The sequence below is a fragment of the Gorilla gorilla genome, chromosome 1 (assembly GCF_029281585.2).
Source record: "Gorilla gorilla gorilla isolate KB3781 chromosome 1, NHGRI_mGorGor1-v2.1_pri, whole genome shotgun sequence".
NCBI lineage: Eukaryota > Metazoa > Chordata > Mammalia > Primates > Hominidae > Gorilla > Gorilla gorilla.
This window is the reverse complement of record NC_073224.2, coordinates 177,712,160-177,732,681: the sequence shown is the minus strand read 5'-3', so window position 1 is coordinate 177,732,681 and position 20,522 is coordinate 177,712,160. Positions and strand designations below refer to the sequence as shown.

The 20,522-nt window shown below is 48.4% G+C and overlaps 1 protein-coding gene across 2 annotated transcripts in view; it reads right to left on the bottom strand.

Annotated features, from left to right (window-relative positions):
* KANK4 (KN motif and ankyrin repeat domains 4) overlaps nt 1-20,522 on the bottom strand; it is an 87,788-nt gene that overhangs the window by 25,212 nt on the left and 42,054 nt on the right. For both annotated transcript variants that reach the window (XM_055362759.2, XM_019019134.3), the window contains exons 3-7: nt 13,904-15,787; nt 12,179-12,290; nt 8,977-9,195; nt 7,430-7,517; nt 2,766-2,985 (exon numbers count right to left, since the gene is read on the bottom strand). In XM_055362759.2, coding sequence (XP_055218734.1) covers nt 2,766-2,985; nt 7,430-7,517; nt 8,977-9,195; nt 12,179-12,290; nt 13,904-15,787 — 2,523 coding nt within the window. The remainder of the gene's footprint in view (nt 1-2,765; nt 2,986-7,429; nt 7,518-8,976; nt 9,196-12,178; nt 12,291-13,903; nt 15,788-20,522) is intronic.

Below are 20,522 nucleotides of genomic sequence, written 5' to 3'. Positions count from 1 at the left end.
TCTCCCTCTCTCTCCTTTTCTGCCTGTCTCTGTCTCTCATTCTCTTCCTCTCCATCTCTCTCTTTGTCTGTCTCTCTGTCTCTCATTCCCTGTCTCCGTCCCCCACCTTATCTGTTCCTCTTCTTTCTTGGATGCTTCTTCTCAGTCAAAAAATATGTTCAGAGCTCCTCTCCCCAAACAAACACACAAAACCAACTCTCCGAAGGCTCTCCCACCTCCTTCAGCCAAGACACCCCATCGCTGCCTTCCCCAAGCCTGTCGCTTTGCTCCTTCCACTCTGCTAGCTGGTTTCCTCCCAACATGCCCCTAAAGCAGCTGTCTCCAAAGTCACCAGTGGCACTCTCCGTCCCCTCCATCTGCCAAACCCAGGCATCATCCTTCAGGGACCCTGCAGAATCTGACACAGTTGACAATCTTTGTTTTTCATGGGCTGTTCTTCCCCATCAGCCACAATCCTCTCATTTCTTCTAGTTATCACACGACTGCCTAGGTCTCCTCCACTGACGTGCTCTCTCTCTCTCTCTGCACAGGATAACCAAGAGCAAAAGAGGCCTCCTCTCCTAAAGGCCTCATTGCATGTGCTCTGGCTCGCCCCACCCAAAGCTCTGTTGCCCTTTCATTTTGCATCTGGAATTCTCAATAGCCTTTGCACATCTCCGCAGAGATGATCCACTGGAAACTAAAAATCTGCCCCAAACTGAATTATCCTTTCTGCTTCCTCCACATTTGGTCCTTCTCCTCTTGCAGCCCACTGCCTTCTCAACCATCCAGGCTTGACAGAGAGCTCCAACTCACCTCACCAGTCCGGCACTACTTTCCCAATGGCTTTTTTTTTTTTTTTTTGAGACAGGGTCTCTCTCTGTTGCCCAGGCTGGAGTGCACTGGTGCTATCTCAGCTCACTGAAACCCTCACCCACCCCATGCTCAAGTTATTCTCCTGCTTCAGCCTCCTGAGTAGCTAGGATTACAGGCATGCGTCACTACCACCCAGCTACTTTTTGTATTTTTAATAGAGAGAGGGTTTCACCATGTTGGCCAGGCTGGTCTTGAGCTTCTGACCTCAAATGATCCACCCGCTTCGGCCTCCCAAAGTGCTGGGATTACAGGCGTGAGCCACCATGCCTGACCTCCCAATGGCTTTTTGCTGTTTGGTTCCTACTATCCTCACCTATTACAAGCCCTCACTACCTCTCTGTGGACCTCTGCAATGGCCTCCTGTCTGCCCTGCCACCTCCTCTCCTGCTCCCTTCACTAAGCCACCCCTACTGTCAAATGACTCTTTTAGAGAATTACCCTGGTTATGGAGTTTCCTACAAAAAAATCTACACTGACTTCCTGGGACCTTCCAAGCAGGGTTCAGCCTGGCACTCCAGGTCTTCCATTTCTCTATGTGGTGGCTCCAACTCACCCTTCCAACCTTAATTCCCATCCCATCCAAACTAGAAGCTTTCTAGTCTCCAGGCATTTTTCCCTGTCTAACCTCCATGGAGTTCCTTCTGCCTGGAAGACTGTCTGCCTGCTGGAGCCCTACCTGCTCCAGTGCACCTTTGCCGCTCCCTGAACTAGACACGCTCTCATTTCAGTTCCTAAATCGCATTCTCTATCTCTCTTTCATGAGCCACCATCCAGCTCCATCCCAATTGCTAGGCTGTGAGCTCCCAAGAAGCACAGGGCTCACCTAGCTCACCTTTGCATCCCTGGTAGTAGCCAGTATGGACCTCATGTGTAGTCAATAAATATCTAATGAAAGATGAATGAATCAAGTTGAGTCAAATTGGTCAAATGGAGCCATGACCTTTGTTAAAAAGTATCTTCTGAAGATGGGAAAATGCCATTTTCCCTAGAGGCAGTAAGGTATGTAGCTCTGGAGGTGGACAGACTGAGTACAAAACCTGACTCTACCCTTGACCAGCGCTGTAACCTGAGCAAGTTTTATAACTCTTGAGCCTCAGTTTCCTTAGCTGCAACATGAGAACAATACCCACATCACAGGAATGCTGTGAAGAACAAATGAGGCAAACACAGGCAAAGTGGGCTAGTCCAGTTCCTGGAACACAGAGGGAACTTTCAACAGTGAAGCATTTCCTTGCCAGAAAGAAATGTGGTACAAGAATTGCCCTTCAAGTCATTCCATCAAAAAGACACCTGCATTTATATGCTATCACAGCACAATCCACAATTGCAAAGACATGGAATCAACCTAAATGCCCGTCAACCAATGAGTGGATAAGGAAAATGTTATATATATATATAAAATAAATATATAACGTATACATACATATACATATAATAAAATGTTATATATACGTATATGCACAGACACACATACATACATTCCACGGAATACTACTCAGCCAGAAAAAAGAACAAAACAATGTCTTTTGCAGCAACTTGGATGGAACTGGAGGTCATTATTCTAAGTGAAGTACTCAAGAATGGAAAACCAAATACTGCATGTTCTCATTTAAATGGGAGCTAAGCCACAGGTACACGAAGACATACAGAGTGGCATAATGGACAATTATACCAGAGAGTCAGAAGAGGGGAGGGCGGAAGGCAGTGAGGAAAAGCTACCTATTGGGTACCATGTATGCTATTTGGGTGATGGGTATACTACAAGACCAGACTTCACCACTGTACAATTCATCCATGTAACCAAAAACCACTTGTACCTTTAAAGCTATTGAAATTTTTGAAAAAAATTTTAAAAATTGCCCTGCTCTTCAAGGAGGGACCCAGACTGTATGAATGCAACCACTTCTGACCTGTCTCCAGCAGCAGCTTCGCGATGGGGAAGTTGGAGTGGGACACGCTGTAGTGAAGGGCCGTGTTCCCGTTGCGATCGGCCAAGTTGACAAGCAGCTTCAGGAAGTGTGGGGAGTGAGGTTGGACCTCGTGGAGGTAGGAGGCCACCACGGCAGGGCTAGACGACTTCCGGCTGGAGACGCGGAACCACTCTTGACTGATGGTGTTCAAGCTTTGCCTCTGAAACCCCAAAAGAGACCAATTCCAAGAGGTTCCCCGACCAGCAAGAGTTCCTCCCTTACACAAGGAAAGACAGCTTTGGCCTCTGTCCCTGCAGCTCCCTCCAGCTTGCCATGTGATTTATTCCTGAAGGGCTCAGAGCTGGTGGGGTTATGAATGCAGCAACATACTTTGTACTTGTGCGATCAGCCCCCTCTGGGAGTGGAAAGGAAGACTGGGAGGACAGCCTAGTAACCAGTAACAAGGCACTTAACTGGAAAAAGTTTGAGTCTGCGGGAAGTTTAGCTCACACCCCCCAGTAAGAAGTTTAGCTCACACCCCTGGTATGCGCACAATTACAAAGTCCCTCTCCTTCCCCCTCACACAGCCAGCCCACAATGACCTTTCCCCGGACTCCACCAGGACACCTGTGTGTGTTTAATAGGCATAGCTGGAAAATCGCAACATCTTACTAATGGGAAACATGCCTGCGAAGACAAACAACATCTCCAATTTATGCTTGAAATAAAACCCAAACAGGTGTGCTTGACATGTTTGGCTTTTAAGCTTTGCAAGGACCTTGAAAGTAAATGGTTTAAGAACCCACGGCAGGACCCTGCTATCTGCAGCATTCAGCTCCTCTGGCACCACGAACGAGAAGAGTTCCAGAGCCAATGACATCAACTCTTGTGTGTGACATGAGCTCAGTGTTTAAAGGGTATTTACCTAATGGGGAAGAGAAGCTATTGAGAAGTGATTATGATGAATGATTGCACACTCATGCTGGGAAGAGTCCTAGACTTGGGAGTCACTGAATCGATGTGACACAGTTTAATCCCTGGCTCGGCCAGGCGTGGCAGCTCTCGCCTGTAATCCCAACACTTTGGGAGGCCGAGGCAGGTATATCACCTGAGGTTGGGAGTTCAAGACCAGCTTGACCAACATGGAGAAACCCTGTCTCTACTAAAAATACAAAATTAGCCGGGCATGGTGGCTCAGGCCTGTAATCCCAGCTACTCAGGAGGCTGAGGCAGGAGAATCGCTTGAACCCGGGAGGTGGAGGTTGTGTGTGAGTTCACCACTGCACTCCAGCCTGGGCAACAAGAGCGAAACTCCGTCTCAAATTAAAAAATAAAAATAAAAATAAATAAATAAATAAAATCACTGACTCAGCTGTGGGACCTTGGAAGTCATACAACCTTTTTGATCCTTACTTGTCCTGTTATAAAATAGGAGTAAAAGGGGACTGGCCCCTTACCTTCCATGGCTCTACAGAGTGAGGTCCTTACACACCTGCTTCTTCCTCTAAGATGGGGGCAAGGGAGACAGTATCCGGTGCTTTGATCTTAACATGGGTGTGGTGCCAGGCTTGCATATCCTCTGATCACTTTTCTAGAGCAGAATCAGTGGAATCTTTTGTGGCTGAAACACTTTAATAAATCAGAGTATCTCCTTTATCCATGGGATCTTCAAGAAAATCTGGAGAAAGATCCTAACATTAAGGAACAGAGGGGTGGATTTTGTTTTTTGTTTTTGTCCGTTTGCTTGGTTGGTTGGTTTCTTTTGAGACAGAGTCTCGCTCTGTGGCCCAGGCTGGAGTGCAGTTGTATGATCTCAGCTTGCTGTAACCTCCACCTCCTGGGTTCAAGCAATTCTCCTGCCTCAGCCTCCCAAGTAGCTGGGATTATAGGCGCGGGCCACCACACCCAGCTAATTTTTGTATTTTAGTAGAGACAGGGTTTTGCCATGTTGGCCAGCCTGGTCTTGAACTCTTGACCTCAGGTGATCCGTCCATCTTGGCCTTCCAAAGTGCTGGGATTACAGGCGTGAGCCACTGCGCCCGGCCGAGTGGTGGATTTTGAATGAAGAGCTAAGAAAGACCTTAGTTCGATAATTCAATTAAGAATAAGTGACAGGAGTTTTGATCAACATCCCCATCACATATTGGTTCTTTTTTCTTTTCTCTGTGTTTTTGTGACAGGATCTCACTCTAGCGCTAAGGCTGGAGTGCAGTGGTGCAATCACAGCTCACTGCAGCCTCAACCTCTGGGGCTCAGGTGATTCTCCCACCTCAGCCTCTGAGTAGCTAGGACTACAGGCGCGTGCCACCACGCCAGGCTAATTTTTTGTATTTTTTTGTAGAGACAGGGTTTTGCCATATTGCCCAGGCTGGTCTCAAACTCCTGGGCTCAAGTGATCCACCTGTCTTGGCCTCCCAAAGTACTGGGATTACAGGCGTGAGACACTGGCCCTGGCCTTACATATTGGTTCTTTAGGGAACAACTATTTGTCAAATCAGCTAAGATAAAATAACAAAAATGAGTTGGATAAGAAATAAACACTGATGAATTGATCGTTTTTACTTCTAGGGCTCTTTTGCAAAGGAGAGCAAAATGGCTTTTAAAAATGCTTACGGGTTGTTCCACCATGGGTCTTACAGCTGCTCTCATAACTTGGGAAAATGTGTCTGTGCCAATATCCCTTGATTAAAAGTAGAATCACTATGTGTTTAAATCTCTGTAAGCCATGAAGGTGTGAAGGAGCCAATGCGTATTTTCTTGTTTTCAGTCTCTTGACCCAGAGGTACACTTCAAGAAAAACAGTAATGACTACAGAATTAAACGTCAGGGTTTGAGAAGAATGGAAACATGCCATCCACCACCTTCATCTTACTGATGAAGAAACAGAGGCCCTGAGCATCAAACTGACTTGCCTAATATCTCACAGATGAGGGTCCTGGGAATAGAACCTTCAGTTCCCATTCTACACGATTTTCACGCTCTGCCCACAGTCCTCTCAAACCACAGGGCCATCGTGAGCCTAAGCCACAGAGTTTGATGACAGACACTCATGGTGCATTGCTTAATGACGCATGGGAAGCGCCTCTGAGCCCCCGGCCTGCTTTCTTGTGCATATCCATGGGCTCCACTTCCTCAGTGTGACCCATCACTTCAGGCAGCAGTGCTTGGGTAAAGGAGAGAACACCCAGAGGAAATGGGCCCTGGCCTGCACACTCACACCACTGCCTCACACTGTGCACTGTACACTCACACTACTCACACCACTGCCTCACACTCACACCACTCACACCACTGCACACTCACACCACTGCACACTTACACTACTGCCTCACACTCACAACACACACCACTGCACACTCACACCACTGCACACTCACACCACTGCCTCACACTGTGCACTGTACACTCACACTACTCACACCACTGCCTCACACTCACAACACTCACACCACTGCACACTCACACCACTGCCTCACACTCACAACACTCACCACTGCACACACACCACTGCACTCATTCCACTGCCTCACACTGCACATTCACACCACTGCCCACTCACACCACTGCCTCACACTGTGCACTGTACACTCACACCACTGCACACTCATACCACTGCCTCACACTGTGCACTCAACAACACTCATACCACTGCACATTCACACCACTGCCTCACACTGCACACACACCACTCGCAACACTGCACACTCACACCACTGCCTCACACTGTGTGCTCACAACACTCACACCACTGCACATTCACACCACTGCCTCACACTGCACACACACACCACTTGCACCACTGCACACTCATACCACTGCCTCACTGTGTGCTCACAACACTCACACCACTGCACATTCACACCACTATCTCACACTGTGCACTGCACACTCACGCCACTCACACTACTGCATACTCCCACCACTGCCTCACCCTGTGCACTGTACACTAACAGCACTCGAACCACTGCATACTCACACCACTGCCTCACAGCACACTCACAACACTCACACCATTGCACATTCACACCACTGCCTCACACTGCACACTCACACCACTGCCTCACACTGTGCACTGCACACTCACGCCACTCACACCACTGCCTCACAGCACACTCACAACACTCACACCATTGCACATTCACACCACTGCCTCACACTGCACACTCACACCACTGCCTCACACTGTGCACTGCACACTCACGCCACTCACACCACTGCCTCACACTGTGCACTGTACACTCACACCACTGCCTCACACTGCACACTCACACTGCTGCATATTCACACCACTGCCTCACACTGTGCACTGTACGCTCACACCACTGCCTCACACTGTGCACTGTACGCTCACACCAATGCACACCCACACCACTGCCTCACACTGCATACTCACACCACTGAACATTCACCACTGCCTCACACTCACACCACTCACACCACTGAACACTCACACCACTCACATCACTGCACACTCACTTCGCTGCCTCACACAGCACACTCACACCATTCACATCACTGCACACCCACACTACTGCCTCACACTGTAAACTGCACACTCACACCACTGCACACTCACACCACTGAATGGGACCAAAGTCACCCTGGCAGAGCTAACGTCTTAAACAAAAGGGAAATCTTTACATGACAATGAAAAATTAGAGTACCAAGAGCTGGTCTGTGGTGGTCCCAGTTTCTGGCAGATGCTGGCTCAGTGCCTGGCATGCATTAAGAAATTCTTCTGAGGGTTTATATCTAAATAAAACAAACATATATACACATATTTATATAATCATTCTTCAAGTTGATAAACAAGACTTTCACTCTCCTCCTCTTTCACATCTCAGCAGCTCAAAAATCCAAACTGGGCAACTGCCCTAGGAGAGGGTGAGCTTCAAAAATCTGGAGTGACCATGGTGTGCGCCGACGTGACTTGGCTTCTGAATGCTTCTGAAGATGAGCCAAGTGTGTTGCCCATTTAATCCTGCTTTTGTCAGGGGCTGGGGCCAATAACCAAAGCATTTAGGTGGGGGGTCGTGGTAGGGGGTGGTGGACAGGCCCAACTGCGTTTCCTGGCATGCCGGGAAGGGGAGGCCTGTCTTTCTGACTTTGGACCAAACATTTTCTGCCTGGGTGACTGGAAAAAAAAAAATCAAAGAATCCAATCCATACCAGAAAATTTCTTCAGGTTATTCTTCCATGAAGGACACCACAAGTACTAACAGAGTCAGTAATATGAGACTCGTTGAAGCTGGGGTGTCCACAGGGACAAGCACTCTTCCTGTGTTGATCTGAAGGCAGGCTCAACACCAAGAGGCCTCAGGTGAGGCTTAAGGGCACTGCTGGGCTCAAACTCCTAACCTCAAGGGATCCTCCCATCTCAGCCTCCCAAACTGCTGGGATTACAGCTGTAAGCCGTGGTGCCTGGCTGCTCCCATCACTTTAAAAGACACATCACCGTCCAGGCGCGGTAGCTCATGCCTGTAATCCCAGCACTTTGGGAGGCTGAGGCGGGTGGATCACAAGGTCAGGTGTTCAAGATCAGCCTGGCCAACATAGTGAAACCTCGTCTCTACTAAAAAATACAAAAAAATAGCTGAGGATGGTGGTGAGCACCTGTAGTCCCAGCTACTCAGGAGGCTGAGGCAGGAGACTCACTTGAACCCAAGAGGCAGAGGTTGCAGTGAGCCGAGATCGTGCCACTTCACTCCAGCCCAGGTGACAGTGCAAGACTCCGTCTCAAAAAAAAAAAAAAAAAGACACACCACTTTAAAAGCCAGCATGGTCAACAGGACAGGCAGAAAAGCTTATGGGTAACAATGAGAAGGACTGGGGCCGGGGTCCCTGTTCTGCTAGCTGCGTCCCCACACTTCCCTAAGTCTCTGTTTCCACAACTGTAGAGTGGGGAGATCACAATAACTTCTGCCCTGCAGGACTGTTGGAAGTTGTGTATATAGGATAATACTTGTAAAGTCCTTCACAGTTTCAGCACTAGGTAAATGTTGACTTTACAGGTAGATATTGGCTGTGACAGTACATTCCACAAAAGCAGGAGCCGTATATCTACTTCATTCAACCAGTGCACAGTGTGGGCATGAAACAGAGACTTAAACAACACTGGCAAATGGATGGGTACATGAATGAACAAATGATCGCATGAACGGGTAGATATATGCCCTTGACCTAGTGCCCGCGTTTGTGTCCATTTGCTCACCTCTCGGCCTTGGAGTGGGGGACTTCTTCCCCAGGCCCGCTTTCCTGGGCAGCATGGCAGGTGCCCTCAGGGATGCCCTGCCCAGCCTCGCAGGTGAGATGGGCATCTTTGACATGCTTGTGATCTGGGCCGTCACACTTCTTCTCTGCCTCGCTGTCAGACAAGTCCTCTGGGATGCTGTCCTCACCGCTGGTCTCCTCACTTGAGGTGGTCTCATACCTGGGGTAGAAAACAAAGGTCACTCGTCCTGTCTTTCCTGCCCAGTGCCCGTGTCAACACCAGTGAGAGCTGGGTGGGCCTCGGGTAACACTCCGCAGCTTGCTAATCTCCTCCCCTACTCTCTACACCTGCCAGCAGGGTGACAGGCTCCCAGGAATCTTAGTGTCAGAAAGACATGCAGTAAAGGGCCCTGGCTCTGGTGCAGAGAGGCTATTTGGGGAGACTCAATTAACTGTGCTTATTGTCAAAATAATTAACTGTGCTCATTGCAGCAAACCCACGAGCAGCCTGTCCCCTCATTGGCTGATGCATTCGGTGATCTAGACAGGCCATCCAGCGTTCTCATGAAAGCATTTGCTTGTGGAATCCTAATGTTAGGTCCGGAGAGGGGCCCAACTCCAGCCAAACATCCCCACCTCCATCCTGAATTCACCAAGTTGCCTGCAAATCTTCACATCTCTGGATGAGACCGAGACCTCCCTTCAGACTGCTCCAGCCCAGCTTGCACCTGGCAAGGCATGAACTCCTCCACACCTACATCCAGTGCTCTGTGGGATACCCCAGCACAGCACCTGCCTGTCTTTGCTGCAGCCTGTTTGAACTATTGCTTGGAGCAGCAAAAAGGAGAGCACAGGCCACTTGACTCGTGGCCCTCTTTCCTGGTAGTGACCCTTATGTTCAATTATAAGTGACTCTGTTGAGTTGGCAGACCAGAGGCCATGGAGGAAAGTCCTGGAAGATTTATTGACTCCTCTACTGATATTCAACAGGAGATCCCTAATGGAGAATGCTGGTGGTAAGATGATTTCAGGTTCTTGGGCCACTGGACACAGCCACAGAGACTGGTGGCCATGGCCTCCATTGAACCCCCTAAGGATCCTTCTCTGAATGGTGGCCTCTACATAAAGCCCCTGTGCTCAATGGATTTGCAAACTGAGTCTGCTCCCTGGTATGCTTGCATTCTGTCTCACTTAAACCCCAGATATTTCTTCCTCTATTATGCATGGAACAGCCTTTTATGTTGGTGATTAAGAGAGTGGAGGGCATATTACATTTACCAAACAGTGCTCATCTTGGAACTGCTTCCATAAAAACTTTGCCTGGAAGTTCACTTATTCATTCAACAGGAATTTATTGAGCACCTACTATATGCCAGGCGCAGTTCTAAATCCTATACCAAAGTCCCTGCCCTAGTGGAGCTTATATTCTACAAGGTAGAGTCAGAAAATGAACATGTAAACAAATATTATATTCAGGTAGTGATAAAAACAATGAATAAAATTTTTAAAAAAAGAGCCATGGGATAGAAGGATAAGAGGAGTGGCTACTTTAATTAGAGCAGAAATTCCTAACCTTAGTGGTACATTAGAATCATTTGAGGGTGTTTAGAATTCCCAGTATGTGGACTGCACAAAGACTAATTAAACCAGAGTGTTCAGGGAAAGGATCCAGATACTGGGATGTTTTAAAAGCTCCCCTGGTGTTTCCAGCATGCAACCAAGGCTGAGAATCACTGTACTGGAGTAACAAATGCTGAGGAATGTCCAGGAGAGGAGGCCTTTAGCAGGGAAACAGCAAGTGCCAGGGCCCTGAGATAGGCCTGACCTCAGCCTGTTGGAGGGGGAGGGAAGGAACGGCAGTGGCAGGGGCTAAGGCTGGGCAGAGCCATGATTTGGTTCTTCCACATTTGGATGCAGAGTGGGGACCACTGGGGGTGTTTAAGCTGGGGAGAGACGTGACCTATACTAGGCTTTGAGATTAGGCTGATTCTCCTTTTCTGTACATGAACTGTGAAAGCACATGATCCCGTGTCAGATGTTAGCGGAAGTGGGAACAGCAACCCTCCTGTGACACCCAGTTCATCATTTTTTTTCTTTGCTTTGCTTTTTTTTTTTTTTTTTTTTTTAAGACTGAGTCTCGCTCTGTCACCCAGGATGGAATGCAGTGGCACAATCTCGGCGGCTCACTGCAACCTCTGCCTCCTGGATTCAAGCGATTCTCCTGCCTCAGCCTCCTGAGTAGCTGGGACTACAGGTGCATGTCCCCACGCCCAACTAATTTTGTATTTTTAGTAGAGATGGGGTTTCACCATGTTGGCCAGGCTGATCTTGAAATCCTGGCCTCAGGTGATCTGTCCACCTCAGCCTCCCAAAGCGCTGGGATTACAGGCATGAGCCACAGCGACTGGCCCCAGTTCATCATTTCTGATGTTTCCCCTTGTTGGCGTCTAATGTCTTCCCTTCTGGTGTGACTCAAATTAGCAGGGATTCTGAGCTCTCTGGGCAGCCTGCAGGGTTTGGGCTTCCACAGCATCCTGTGCTTCTCGCCTAACAGAACTTATCTCAGCACATCAGCATTTCATCTTTATTTCTATTATCTGTGAGCTAAAGGCAGGGACCTTTATTTATTTGACTTTTTAATCTCCACGACCGAGCGCACTGTTGGCATTTAATAAATGTTTGTTGAATGACTGATTTAGAAAATATTCTAAATCAAACATTCAATTCTATAGAATATATGAGGTTTTGTTCATGTTCTAAGCCAATAGTCTAGTTGTTTTTCTTCATCCCCAAACACTTGGGTTTGGCTTGCAGGAAGTTAAAGGAAGAAAAAAATTAAATGGATGAAATTTGAAGTTCCACGAATTAACGGAATGTGTACTAGTTTCAGTTTTATGGTTCAGGTTAAATGTCTTCCTCTAAGGGCCCGTATACCCCCAAAACTCCCAGAAGCCACCTGGAGTCCTGGCCCTGGGGAAGACCAAAGCCAAGGCATATTAAAAGCAGAGGTTCCAACAGACCACCATAGCTGGCAAGAAGCCAAATGCATGCAAACCCGAGATGGAGTTTTAAAGGGCCATTGAAATTAATTCCCTTGAAGAGGAATGAAAACCAGATGCCTCCCCCTAGGAAAAGAGAGTGCAAAGGACAATAGCAGGAGAGGTAGCAAGAAAGGCAGTCTGAGCTTCACAAGCGATGCTTACCCACCGTTAACCCCAACAAACTGAAGGTTCTTTTTGGTCCCATTACCTCCTGCACGGAAGCCATAGTCTTTCTTTTTCATTATGGATTTAAGGCTGGTCGACGGGGAGATCTCTAGGCAGACACAACATCACAGGTTAGAATGATCTTGGGGATGCATGGGAATGTAGCAAAACCAGGATATTGCTTTGAGGGGACAAGGGTTGCAGGTGTGTGGAGAGATAAGGAGGGACAGGGAACCAGATCATGTAAATCAATGTTTTGGGGACCTCTTGGAGGAGCCTTGCTTTCTGCTCAATGTTGGGAGAACTGTCTCTGTTAACAATGCCCCTCTAGGTGTGGATGAAGAACCATGTGGCGTAGGTGCCATTGTTGTCCCTGTCTTACAGCTGGGAAATCTGAGGCCCAGACTTGCTCAGTGAATAGGAGTGCAGGAGTAGAACGTAGGCCTCTGGACTCATGGTCTAGCACCCACTTCTGCTCAAGGGCACCTCAGTGGTCCTTCCTGACTCACAAGTGCATACTGACACTAGGGTTGTGGGGGTGGTGATGACACTGTGCTCACAGTAGATACACGAGCAAGGACACAGATCTTGCAATGTGCTCAACAGGACAGGAGGCGGCTCCCAATGGGGAAGGCTAGAACTAGCACTGAAACAATGAGAAAGCAGCCAAATTGTGATTTGTGGCAGGAAGCAGACTCGCATGCTGCCCTGCAAAGCAAAACGTGGTTCCACTTTACCCGACAGTGAAGAGGGTTTGATCTGTTACAACAGGAAGTGCTGCTCAGCCGAAGGGCCCATTTCCATATGTGAGCAGCACTCAATCTCCTGCCCCTGTACACACACACGCACGTACACACACACATGCACGCAGAGAAAATATTCAGTGAACTATACCAGATATCAATATAATGCTCCTCCAAAACCAGGCTAGAGAAAACCTCTACTGTGCAAGAACCAGAGAGGAATACAGGAATGCAAAAGCCCAGGAAGAGGTCTGGAGTCCACGCAGCAGGGCCATTCTTGGCCCCAGACACTGCCTTTGCACAATGCAAATGAGAACAGCCCCCTCTGGGTGGATGTGGTGCTGCAGCGCAAGGCTTGGCAAATGGAGTGTGGGCTGGCTTTCAACTCTCATTAGCCCTCCCTGGCTGGCATCTTTGTGCCCTGTGCTATCCATACAGCTGTAGGCAGTGGGCCCATAGTCAGACCCAACCTTAGAGCAAAGGCAAAAGTAGAGGTCCCGAGCCTCCACTGTCACACACATTAGTTTTTATTCCACTGGGTTCCTGGAAGTACTAAAATCTTTTCTTTCTTTTTTTTTTTTTTTGAGATGGAGTCTCGCTCTGTCACCCAGGCTGGAGTGCAGTGGTATGATCTCGGCTCACTGCAACCTCCGCCTCCCGGGTTCAAGCAATTCTCCTGCCTCAGCCTCCCAAGTAGCTGGGATTACAGGCGCCTGCCACCACGCCCGGCTAATTTTTGTATTTTTAGTAGAGATGGGTTTTCGCCATGTTGACCAGGCTGGTCTTGAACTCCTGATCTCAGGAGATCTGCCCACCTCCGCCTCCCAAAGTGCTGGGATTACAGGCCTGAGCCACTGCTCCCAGCTGCTAAAATCTTTTTAAAAACATGTTAATATAATTGAAAACCTTGTTCCCTCTGCCTCATCATGTGAAGGAGAAATGGCTCCCTGTCTCAGGCCCCTATATTGATGGTATTTACCCACTGGCGGGGAGGAGGAGGAGGCTGGCGGCTCCTTGGGTGGGTGAGCCTGGGCCGAGTAGGCCGACAGCAGCAGGTTGAGGGAGCTCAGCAGCTGGCTCTGGATGCTGCTGAGCTTGGAGGCTGGCTGCTTGATGGCGCTGGCCAGCTCCGGGTACCCGTGCTCCAGGCAGTTCCACTGCTCCTGCAGGAGCTCCTGGATCTTCTTCACATACTGCCCAATAGTGGCATCCGTTGGCGAGCTTGGTGGCCTTCCCGGGTGCTCCTTCCCTGGGAGATTGGAACTGGCCTCCTCCCTCTCTGCTGGGGGAGTCTTTCTGTCGCTGCCCCACAGAAAGCCTCCTGCTCCCCTGGTTCCTCCCTGAGGGCCTCCTTCCTGTTCAGTGCCTGCTTCTTCAATCCTGAGTTCAGTGGAGAGGAAGCTATGTACAGAGGAGGTAAGGACCTGCTCGGGTCCCTGTGGCAGTGACAGCTGGGGCAGAAGCACACGTTCTGCTGGGCTCTGATTCCCTTGTTTATGACCATCTGGCCCCCATAGGAGGCCATTCTCCTCTCCTCGGGGCCCCCAGCTTTCAGACTCCATGCTGCCTAGAAGGTTGACTTCAATGTCCTTATCACATGACTCCCTGGTCAAGAGTCCATGGACAGGGTCAGTGTTCACCATCGCATCCGTCTGGCCCTGAGTGTCTTTGGCGTTCTCTTGGTGAAACTGTCCTTCCAGTTGGGCTACAGTGAACTCCAGCTCTCGAATTCTTTGCTCCCTAGCTTTGATTTCCTCTTCCTGCTGCTGGAGAGCAGCTCTGACCTGTGCCAGTTCCTCGGTTCTTCCAGACAATTCTCCCTCCAGGGCCAAGACCTGCTGTTTCAGGCTGGAGATGCTGCCTGGATCCACCCTGGCAAGGCCCAGGCTTTCCTCAGTTACCCTGATGCCAATGCTTCTCATGTCCACCTCTACAGGTGGTGGGGGTGGAATCTCGCTGATGTTGAGCTCGATTTCTTCCAGGAGGAGCTCATTCTCAGGGATGGGTGATGGCAGAGGTGGTGGGCTTGGCGTGGGGGAGTCAGGGGTGAACAACACCTCTGCTTCTCTGGCATTGTGTTCATCTTCCTTGTCCTCTAGAACTACAAGTGCATTCTGGAATGAGAAAGGAGGGCCTGGGAGAGGGAGGTGATTTGGAACCTTCACCATGCCCTCTGGAGGCTCAGCTCCCTCCTGGACCAGCTCCGGAATCCGAGTTGATGCTCGTGGGCTGGAGCTGTGGAAACCTGCCAATCCTTCTGCAGGTTCAAAGCTGCCATCACAGGCACTGCCTTCACCCTGAAGGGGAGGGAGGGCAGGAGGGGCAGGGGGCCCCAGGCTCAGGCCTGGCTCCTCAGAAGCCCTGCTGTGCAGCAGCGTGGCAGGCATGCTGGATGCTCTCAAGAGCTGGGGCCGTCCGATCCCAAAAGTGAGCTCGGCATCCTCTGGCTCAGCAGCTTCCAACTGCCTGGTGGCCTCTGCCAACAGGGCCCTCCTGTGGTAGCTCACCTCACTCCTGCTTGTTGAGGCCTGGGGGGCATTACCAAGCGGCGGTGACTGGTTTTGCTCCTGTGTCCCAAGTGATGCCTTCCTTGGCACCATGGGAGACCAGTTTTGGAGGGGCGGGGCTGCAGGGGGGTGAGCCCCACTGTCAGGAAGGCTGAAGTTTCGGGGCAGAGTGCTAAACTTGGCCTGCTTGGCCCTTCTGTGGATAGGAATTCTTTTGATAGTGTTTCCCTTCTCGATGTCATCCACATACTTGAGGAAGTCCAGGTCTAAATGAAAGCCATATGGGGTCTCCACAGAGTAAGGGTGGCTCTTCGGAGGGTCTTTCTCTTCATCCCCCTGAGAGGACTGGTCTTTGGCTGGGAGACATAAGACAAGTTAAAAAAAAAAAAAGCACAAATTTAATTAAGCATTACAGGGCGATGAGGCCTAATATCTCTGATTTTAACTTAACGCTGTCACATGAGACTTCTCCTAAATGTTCTAGCCTCTAAATTATGCTGAGATGCTCAGTCTTTTTGGCTGTATTGGGAAATCATCTTATTAAATCAATGTGTACTTAGCCAATGTCTGCAAGGAAACAGGGAGAGGGAATGGTTTCCAATTTGCAGTATGTCATCTGGGTTTCTACTGGGTAATCTGCCTGAAGACCGGCAAAACAAAATGGTCTCGTACTGCTTTTCTGGGTTTGAATCACATAATTGCTGAACTGAAGTGGCCAGGAATTTGCCAAATCAGGGTACTAATTGGGAATTACGGATATGGAAGGGTTTAAAGGATAAGATACACAAGTGGCTCAGCAGTAAAAAAGAAATCTGCAAAAACAACCCTAACTTGCATGACTCAAATTGGTAGAAGTAAATCTTGCTAAAGCTGGAGGTATCAATGAGTTATGCCGTTTACATTATTTAAGCTTGTGCAGATGCCTGCGCCTCAGGTATGCATAGATCAGAGAGAGCTGGAACAAGTAATCATCCATGGCCTATGCTCTTTGCATCTGAAAACTGCCTAGTGCTTAACAAACACGAAATTCGCTTTCATAAACCCATGCCAAGTAAGGAAATACCTCCTTTGGCCAGGAACTCAATGGAGAAAGAGAGAGAGAGAGAGGGAGGGAGGGAGGAAGGAAGGGAGGAAGGAAGGAAGGAAGGGGAGGAAGGAAGGGAGGAAGGAAGGGGAAGGGGAAGGGAAAGGGGAAGGGAAAGGGAAGGTAAAGGAAAGGAAAGGAAGGAAGGAAGAGAGAAGGAAAGGAAGGGAAGGAAGGAAGAGAGAAAGAAAGAAATCGCATTTTTCACACACTAGATAAAAGGTGGTAAAAGGGCCAATTAATGCCAAAAGGGACATTGGTATCCATCCTCCAAGAAGAATGGGACTTGACTTTCCAGGGCAACCCATACCCTGGGGGGCCATCATGATGAGGAAGTTCTCCATTACACCAAGGTTCCAGGATCTCCTTGCAGCATCCACCTGTTGACTCCAACAGAGGACACTGGAAACAAGCCAGTCCTTCGACTATCTGCATCCATAGGGGCCTGTTGCCAAGCAACCTCTTCTTCAGGTTAAATAGTCTTTGTTTCTTCAATATTCCTCATGTGACACTCCTAATTACCTCTGTGACATTATGCTAAACAGGCTCTGAAAATATTGAGCTCAGGAGAGAACATTAATGGAGAGTACAGAGGTTCAGAATACAGATTCTGGAGCCTGGTCTAGATCTCTGCTGTGTGACCTTGGGGAAGTTACTTAGCCTTCCTATGTCTCATCATCTGTAAAGTGGGAATAATAACAGGTAAAACAAGATTATTGTGAGGACGGTCGGGTGTGGTGGTTCACGCCTGTAATCCCAGCTCTTTGGGAGGCCGAGGCAGGTGGATTACTTGAGGTCAGGAGTTCGAGACCAGCCTGGCCAACACGGTGAAACCCCATCTCTACTAAAAATACAAAAAGTTAGCCGGGCATGGTGGCAGGCACCTGTAATCCCAGCTACTCAGGAGGCTGAGGCGGGAGAATCGCTTGAACCCAGGAGGCGAAGGTTGCAGTGAGCCGAGATCGCACCATTGTACTCCAGCCTGGGCAACGATAGCAAAACTCCATCTCAAAAAAAAAAAAAAAAAAAGATTATTGTGAGGACTAGTTAATTAATAATAAAGTACTTTGGAGAATGCCTCACACATGATAAACATTCAGTTTATCTTTGTGGAATCCCAAAATATAGACAATGGAAGCCCCATAATGGAAAGTGACTTATATGACTCACTGCTGGTCTCCACAAACATGTTGTGACTGGTTGATTGCTTGGTTTTAAGGGTAGTAGGCCCTAGGCTAAAATTACAAAATAGCTGTGATTCAATCCACTTACCTCAACCACCCATTTATTGAGCACCTATGTGCTAAGCTAGACCCTAAGGACACCAAGATGAATCAGGTTCAGCCTCTGCCTTCAAAGGATTTATGATGAGGCAGGAGAGACACAAACACATACAATGCAGTGAGATAGGGAGAGTAACAGATGCATGCTTATAGTACAGGCTTCTTCCCTGACTTATTTTTCTAGTTTCTGCAGAATTATTTTTTTTGGACTTGGAAAACAATTTTTCCTAGGTAGGAGAGGGATGAGTTTACACAAAAGTGACATAAGACTGGGTGATAAATGAACAAATAGGGACTTGCCAGGAGAACAAAAGAGTAAAAGACATTGTAGCAATTTATCTTCAAGATGACCACCACCAATTCCTACCCCCTTTGAACAAGCAAGCTTATTTTATAGTTAAAGGTGGAGTCTACAATTCCAGGCCTTTGAATCCGGGCTGGCCTGCAACTGCTTTAACCAAAAGAATATGGCAGATGCTGAGAGATCTTGAAGGCTAGGTCATAAGAAGCCCCATAGCTTCCACCTGGGTCTCTTACAATGCACACTTATTGGGAAGCCAGCTGCCATGTAAGAAGTCCACCTTTCCTGAGACTGCCATGTTGTGAGGAAGCCCAAACAGCCCCACAGAAAGGTCAAGTGGAGGGAGGGAAGGAAATGCCCAGTCAGCCCCAAGCAGTTCCAGTCATCCTAGCCCAGATGCCATGCATGAGTAAAAAAGTCTTCAGCCTTCATCTGACTTTAACTACAGGAGGGACCCCAAGTGAGAATCACTGAACTGAGCCTGTATTAATAATAAATTATTGTATTAAGCCACCAAGTTTTGGGATGGCTTGTTATGCAGCAATAGATAGCCAAGACAGAAAATCTAGATCTCCACAGAGAATGTGCAAAGGGATGGAGGGTGAAATCACACAGTATTTCAAAGTTCTATAAATGCAGCTGATATGGCCAGTACTTAAAACATGGTAGAGAAAGATAAAATTGGAAAGGACAGCAACAGCCAGATCATGGAGCAACTTGTATGCACGCAAACAAGCTTTGACTTTACGCTCTAGGTCATGGGAGTCACTGAAGGGTTTTAAACAAGGGAGTGACTTGATTGAATGTGATTTCAAAAAGAGCATCTTGCCAAGGATTAACAGAAAGGCAAACCAGAGGCCCCAAGATCAGCTGGGAGGCTGCTGACATGGTTAAGGTGAGAGGAGCTCAAGGTAATGGAGGGAAAGGGACGGGTTTAAAAAAGTTGCAAATGGTGGCATTTCCTGGGGCACATTTTCTTTCTTTCTTTTTTTTTTTTTTTTTTTGAGATGGAATTTCGCTCTTGTTGCCCAGGCTGGAGTGCAATGGTGCAATCTTGGCTCATTGCAACCTCCGCCTCCCAGGTTCAAGTGATTCTCCTGCCTCAGCCTCCTAAGTAGCTGGGATTACAGGTGTGTGCCACCATGCCTGGCTATTTTTTTTGTATTTTTAGTAGAAAGGGGGTTTCACCATTTTGGCCAGGCTGGTCTTGAACTCCTGACCTCAGGTGATCCACCTGCCTCGGCCTCCCAAAGTGCTGGGATTACAGGCATGAGCCACCACGCCCGGCTGACCCACACAATTTTTTTTTAACCAACTTGCTCCCCCACCTTCCCATCCCCTTGCAAAGAAACACACTGGCAATTTTAGTAAATGAGAGCAATATCTTGTATTTCTCTCCATTAGTTTTCCAAGTTGCACTGGCTGTACTCTTAGACCTACTGGTCTGCTCAACAGCCCCACAGATTATAAGGACAGGCCAAACAGAGAAGAGATATTTATCTAAAGTTAAGTAGAGAGCAGATTTATGACCTAGAAGGCAAAGAGCTCTCCTAAAGGAGAGGCTGCATTATTTATCTGCTTATTGCCTCAATTCACTAGAAATGCACCGATTTGCCCAACGGCCTCTGAGCGCAGGTCCAGAGCACAAATACAATCATAGCATAAAATAAGAAACAGCAGATTCAAAGGCAGAATCCTCCACAAGGGAGAGGAGGGCAAGTGAGGCTGAGCAGCTACCAAGGATGACAGGTTTAATAGCAGGTTTAATAGGTGCTTTCCTAAGCTAGCACGCGCGCGCGCACACACACACACACAGAGTGATCCATCATACTGCCTTGCCTGCCACCTGCCATTCTGCATTCCTTCTTTTTCTCCCAGCACAAGAGGAATGCTGGGCTTTGATGAGGGAGTTTGAGCTGATACGCTGAGAGACTATCCTCACATGCAGCTCTGCTCCTATTCATTCTACCTGGTGACAGGTATGCGGGGGCTCAGAATTCCAGGCACTGGGCCAGGGTGAGAATCAGTTAGGAAGACCTGACTCTGTTCAAAATGAAATTCAGATCAAATAAACCAACACATGGCCAACCTGGCTGGATTTGAATCCTGGCTGTCATCTCCCACTTGTGTGATTCTGGGGCAGTTATTTCATTTCCCTCTGCCTCGATTTCTCCATTTGTAAAGTGGAGATAATAATGCCTAACTTACAGAATTGTTGTCATTATTAGCACGAATGCACTAGAGAACACAGCCCAGAGTAGGCGCTCAATGAAGGACCCTAACAGCAAGGATGGGCTGGTTCTGAATGCGGCAGGCGAGGATTCACTGAGCATGTGCTGTCTCCCTACAGCTCAAGAGTGAATGAGAGTCCAAGAAAATAATTCTGGAGGAAGTGGGAAAGTGAGTCTGGGGAGAAGAAAAAA